This window comes from Danio rerio, chromosome 1, assembly GCF_052040795.2.
Source record: "Danio rerio strain M-AB ecotype USA chromosome 1, GRCz13ab, whole genome shotgun sequence".
Lineage (NCBI taxonomy): Eukaryota > Metazoa > Chordata > Actinopteri > Cypriniformes > Danionidae > Danio > Danio rerio.
Window position 1 is genome coordinate 52,921,298 of NC_141021.1, and position 6,000 is coordinate 52,927,297.

The following is a 6,000-nucleotide window of genomic DNA, read 5'->3' on the forward strand; positions in this document are numbered from 1 at the left end:
GAGCCGATAGGAGCCATGCTAATAAAATCACCTTTCGAGTCTATTGGTTCTTGATTCGTTCGTTCATCACGTGACAGAATTCAAACCTGAGGACTCGAGAGTTGAACGGATCAATTCTTTTTCCAGCTCTAAACGCATATGATTGGCTTCTGCCTTTCCGCGATGAACGACTCAAAAGACTTGAAATGAACGATACCACCTACACAAATGTGCGCACGTGCGGATGAACGAATCACTACCTGAAAGGACTCGTAGTTTCCCAGTCACAGTGAAGATTCGTTCAAAATGAACGAATCATTCAAGAACGATCCATCACTACTACTACAATAAGTTCATTTGAATTTGAATGATCCAAACCTATTGAAAATAGAGAATATTGGGGGTCGCGGGTCACTGGCGTTGTTATTTTTCAGGGTTGTGGGTTGAAAAGTTTGGGAACCCCTGATTTAGACTAACAGTTTAGAGTTTTGAAGTAGTTTCCAGAATATTCCAAATACTCAGACCAAAGCATTCATTGAGGTGGTTATAAATATATCAACCTAGCACACAATGGCGCACACATAACCATTGGGCCCAAGTCTACTCATTGTCTAATTTCGGAGATCGCCACTTGGAGACTATCCTTTATGTTCAGTTGTGGCCTGTGTTTATTTTTAATGTACAAGAGTGTCGCTTATGGTGTTAGAAAGTTTAACCTGTGCCGTAAAATCAATCTGCTGCATCTGACGCTTTTGCTTTGTCTTTAATATAACGTAATCCCCCACAGGGTTCGCAAAATAATTGAAAGGCTGATGGCTTTTTATTTGCATGTTACTTTTACAATGTTTATTTTTAACATGTTAACAATGTTAAGAAGGACACTGATTCGAGGCTCGGCTGGGTCTGTTGGCATTTCTGTGGAGTTTGCATGTTCTCCCAGTGTTTGCGTGTTTTTTTTACCCACAAGTTACAAAAAAAGCAACTAAGGCTAAAATAATTTTAACAATGTTACTATTAACTTCTATTATGTTCTTCAGGAGCTATGGATAAAATATGGTCATTCTAATAGTTTAATAAAAATGAATTAGATTTTTGGAAATAGACAAGCAAACCAACCTCATTGTCCCGTGACCTCCGGGGGTTCCGACCCCAACTTTGGGAACCACTTGTCTAAATTATATGTTTGTAAAGTACTGCCTATAAAAGTTTGAACAAAGGTTGATAGTAGCATTGCACACTGTATTAAGTGGTTAGTTTACTTATAAAGGTTAAGTCAATGTTACTGACGTTAAGTAAAATCAACTTGTTGCTCTACTTTTTTAAAGTAACTAATCGCTTTTAACACCATGAAATAAATGACAGATTTTGTCAGAATATAACACATTTAAAAACAAGTTGTTTTAAGTAAAAGAAGGTAGCATTCGTTTTATTTTTGAACTTTACCCAGCTATTAGCTTTGCCATATTTATTTGGGTTTTTACAAATCAACAAAAATGGGTGGCACAGTGGTAAGCACTGTCACCTAACAGCATAAAGGAGTCCTGGCAGAACAAGTTGGCATTTTGTTGTGGAGTTTTGATGTTCTCCCCGTGTTGGTGTGGATTTTCTCCAGGTGCTCCGGTTTCAGTCCAAAGACATGCGCTATAAGTAAATTGGATGGACTAAACTGGCAGTAGTGTGTGTGTGTGTGTGTGTGTGTGTGTGTGTGTGAAAGCGAGAGTGTATTCCTGCCTGAATAGTTGGCGGTTCACTCCACTGTGGTGACCCCTGACAAATAAGGGACTAACCCGAAGGAAAATGAACAAATTTTTCCATTTATAAACTTAACCCAGCCGTTGGCTTTGTCCAAATGTATTTGGGTTGTAACAAAAAACAAAAATGCTAATCAGTCAATATCACTGTTAACTGTACAAATATGTTAATAGGTTATTAAATGTGATTGATTTTAAATATAAGAGGGCTCTAGAACTACAAATTCAAAGCTACATCTGAAATAAATTTGCATCTACATGACCTATGTGAAATAGTGTAATTGTTTTGCTATCTCTAAACTGTTTTGTTTGTTTGTTAGACTTTATTAATCCCAAAGGAAAATTCACGTCGTCACAGCAGAGCTCTTCATACTAAAGATAGATTTTAAAAAAAAAAAAAAATATATATATATATATATATATATATATATATATATATATATATATATATATATATATGTATATATATATATATATATATATATACACACATATATATATGTATATACACACATATATATATGTATATATATATATATATATATATATATATATATATATATAAACAATAATAAAATTACATTCATATGCACACCTTAGTTTCAAACAACGAGTAGACACTTGTCTGTATCTAATGCTATTATAATTCAGCATAATTCATCTAGTATGACTTTGGTTGTGTAATCTGATCACTGTTGGCAAAAATGACTTCATTATTATTCATGCATTATTATTCATGCAAATAATGCGGATTTTGTGGCAATTCTAAATGTTACTATCAGCAAAAAATAGCTATGAATGAAGGTACACATAACCGACACAACCCTATGTGTATATCATCTACACACAACTACACACTTCCTTGTTCAATTAATAAACATTATGCAGCAAAACATCCAACTCTTATCCAGGAAACACTCAGATTAAACTGGTGTTGTATAATGTCATGACTCCACAGCCAAGTTAGACCTTAAATCATCTAAAAATATGCAGAACAAGTTTGCCTTGTTTTTTTGTTTTTGTTTTTAATTCTGTTATAATTCATAAACATAATTAAATCTCCCGACCAATCCTTTCAGATTTCAACATCCGCCCCAGGTACAGAAAGTTGGGATCTGTCCACAATATCTGCAACATCTGCAACTGGAAACTTCCAAATGAGACAACAGCCGCTCTGTTAGCAATCTAGAAAGTTGTTCGCAATCTACATTTGGATAAGCAGCTAAATGTAGCATGACATTTAACTAATATTGGACTGTAGTGGTTTCCACATGTATGGCAGCGGTCTGATCATCCAGACCACCTGCGTTTATGGAGATGGTGCAGTTGAGAGCAATTGTTTAGATGAGGCTCTGGCAGGGAACTGAGAGATATTTCCAATCCAAGAGGAAGCGAGAGGGAGAAAACTCCCATCACATCCCCTTTCTACACCGAATTGTCCAATAACTTGCATCTGCTTTCAATTAAAAACAGCTAATCTGAGGGGAAACACCCAAAAGCGAAGAGAACTTTAATCTGAATCATCAGTATTGTGGCGTTTACACTGAACATGCATATAATTTTGCATTTAAAATATCTGAAATCTTGAACTTTGCTGTGAATCTGAGATTTGCTTTGTGTTTAAAGAACAGCACTCAACTGTATTTAATAATAATAATAATAATATGCTGAAAAAATGCAAATGTTAGAGCCTTGTACACACTTTTTTTATAGTAGATGAGCAATGTATATCACATGGTGCTTGTCAGGGTAATAGTTTAAACGTACAGTAAGAGATGTAATCAAGGTAAATCAACAATATGTCAAGCCCTTAAGCCTTTTATGGACAGGTAAGCAAAATAAGACGTTTTGCAGTGTAATATACAAGTAAAACACTCAATAATGTCTGATTTGAAAAGGAAGTAAGTAGACTAATGAGGAAAAAGTTAGATTAAAAAGCTTTTTTTAAATCAATGATAAAATGATGTAACTAGATTAAACTGGATTTGTAAAGGGCTTAAGACTCCACAGCCAAGCTAGTTTGGTTGGATATACACCTTAAAACCTGCACAACAAATCAAATTATGAGAATTAAACCTCCCAACCAATACTTTCAGATTTTTTCGAGATCTACCCCTGGTACAGAAGCGCTCAGTAAAGTCTGATTTGAAAATGAATTAAGTATGCCCATCATAAAAAAATATTTTTAATCAATAAAAAAATCCATGAGGATGTATACTCTAGCAACAACAGTTTGCCGCTATACAGATTTCTGGGTGACACATAATACAATAACCGCACTTGAATAATGATGCATTAATATGTAAACTAAACATTGCTTTATTACGGACTAATGATGAGTTAATGCATGCGCTAATCATGAACTAACTTTAACTTCAACATGATTCACATGATTACTACCTTAATCACTTGTTTATGCATGTTAATTAATGTATTAATTACCACATAAGTTAATGAATAATTGAACCATTATGGTCTCATGACATGTTTATGTATAATTATATCATGACTTTACTTGGAGGGGCACAACATCATTAACCCATTCTTAACAACTTATGAACTCCTTCTGAACTTCTGTCGAGTTCATTTACACTGAATAAACAATATACAAGTGTTCTGGTATAGCTTTAAACACAGGAGTTCATAAGTAGTACAGCATGAGTTAATGATAATGTGCCCCTCTAAGTAAAATCATGACATAATCATACATTAACAGCTCATCGGTTCATATTGGTTACATTTTAAATGACAATTCACACATTAATTAACAACATGTACTAACAAGAAGGTTTAATAAGGAAGCCATTATTTAATAATGAACTCTTAGCCTGAATATTAGTTCATGATTAGGTCACTAATTCATGATAAAGCAATGTTTAGTCTATACTAATACATCATTATTCATGTAAAGTGTGATTTCTGTTTATCACATCGACAATAACAAATTAACTCGACATATTTAACTACTTAGAATACATTTTTTATTTAGTAGGACAATTTTAGTAGGAAAACACGTGTTTAATCTTAGATGTGTGAGACTTACTTTGGACAAACTGTTTGTCTCCTCAGAGCTAACGCAAGCTAAATCAACAAATTTGTACAAAGCAACACGACAGAAAGATTCATTAATCATAAATAAGTGGTGATGAAAAGCTTTTGGAGTTGACTGGTGAATGAATGAGGTTTACCTGAGCGGGGATGTTGCTCTTCTTCGGGATGCCGCTGTATGAAGCCCCGGAGCGGTTAGCGGCGGCGGGCTGCGGCTCCAGAGATTTGATGGAGTTCACCTGAGCCTGGCTCTCGATCCCCTGAGTTTCTCCCATCCGCACAAACGCGACGATCAGCGGCAACATCCAACAGCACCGACTCCTCGTAACAGTGAGCATCCTTTCAGTCTGTTTTCTTGCTCTGAACAAGAACGTGCTGCTTTCTTGGCGAAATATTTGTTAAACCACTACTGTATGCGCTTTGATCAGTGCACTTCGGCTTAAAAGAGGCATAAACTCCCCTCAACAGTGTCCATCACACATCAAATGTGGGAAAAAAAGTATATAGCTGTTGCAGAGGAGCTTTGAAATGCAATACAATTTAAAATACACAAAAAACTGAAGGAATGTAAAAGGCACCAGGATGCTGCACTAAGAGAAAAAAAATCAGAGCAGCAGAGAGGAGAGGAGGACTCGTGCCCGTGTGAGTGTTGGTGAAGCTGGCGTTGCATGATGTGGGATACCTTCTTTTTATAGGATGTCTGTGTTTAGATCCGCCCCCGTTCTAGCCTACTGGCTCAGACTGCAGAGATTGATGCTTAAGAGATTTCGTTTAAAATGATGGCATTTTCTTTCCATCAGTTTGAGCATGCAGGGTGAATTCAAGTAATTTGGGACAGTTTTTGCGCATATTGACTTCAGCTCTGTATTTCAATGTCTACACTGTAAAACTCGACAATCAACTTTATCAAATCAAATGAGTGTAGTTAACTCAAAATGTACTGAAAGTTAATTCTACTCACCTGAAAAGAGTTTTGAACTCAGTGTTGAAGGTAACGAGTTAATTAAATACCTCATTACTTCAGCTTAAATGGAGTAAGTTCCCAGTACTCATATAGATTAGTTTAACTCAAATGGTTTGTAGTAATCGGTTTCCTTAAACGGTTTGAGTTGCCTTAACTTATTGGGTTGTACTGTACTCAGTTGGTTTGAGTTCTCTTCATTTTTTGGGGTTTACTGTGCTCAAATTGCTTTGTTTACTCAAATGGAGTAAGTTCACAGTA

The 6,000-nt window shown here is 35.5% G+C and overlaps 1 protein-coding gene across 1 annotated transcript in view; it reads right to left on the reverse strand.

Annotated features, from left to right (window-relative positions):
- dkk2 (dickkopf WNT signaling pathway inhibitor 2) overlaps nucleotides 1-5,444 on the reverse strand; it is a 45,615-nt gene extending 40,171 nt beyond the window's left edge. The window contains 1 exon segment of the mRNA NM_001111209.1: nucleotides 4,919-5,444. Within this exon segment, the coding sequence (NP_001104679.1) occupies nucleotides 4,919-5,116 (198 nt within the window). The 5' untranslated portion in view covers nucleotides 5,117-5,444.
- Between the last annotated feature and the right edge of the window lie 556 nt (nucleotides 5,445-6,000).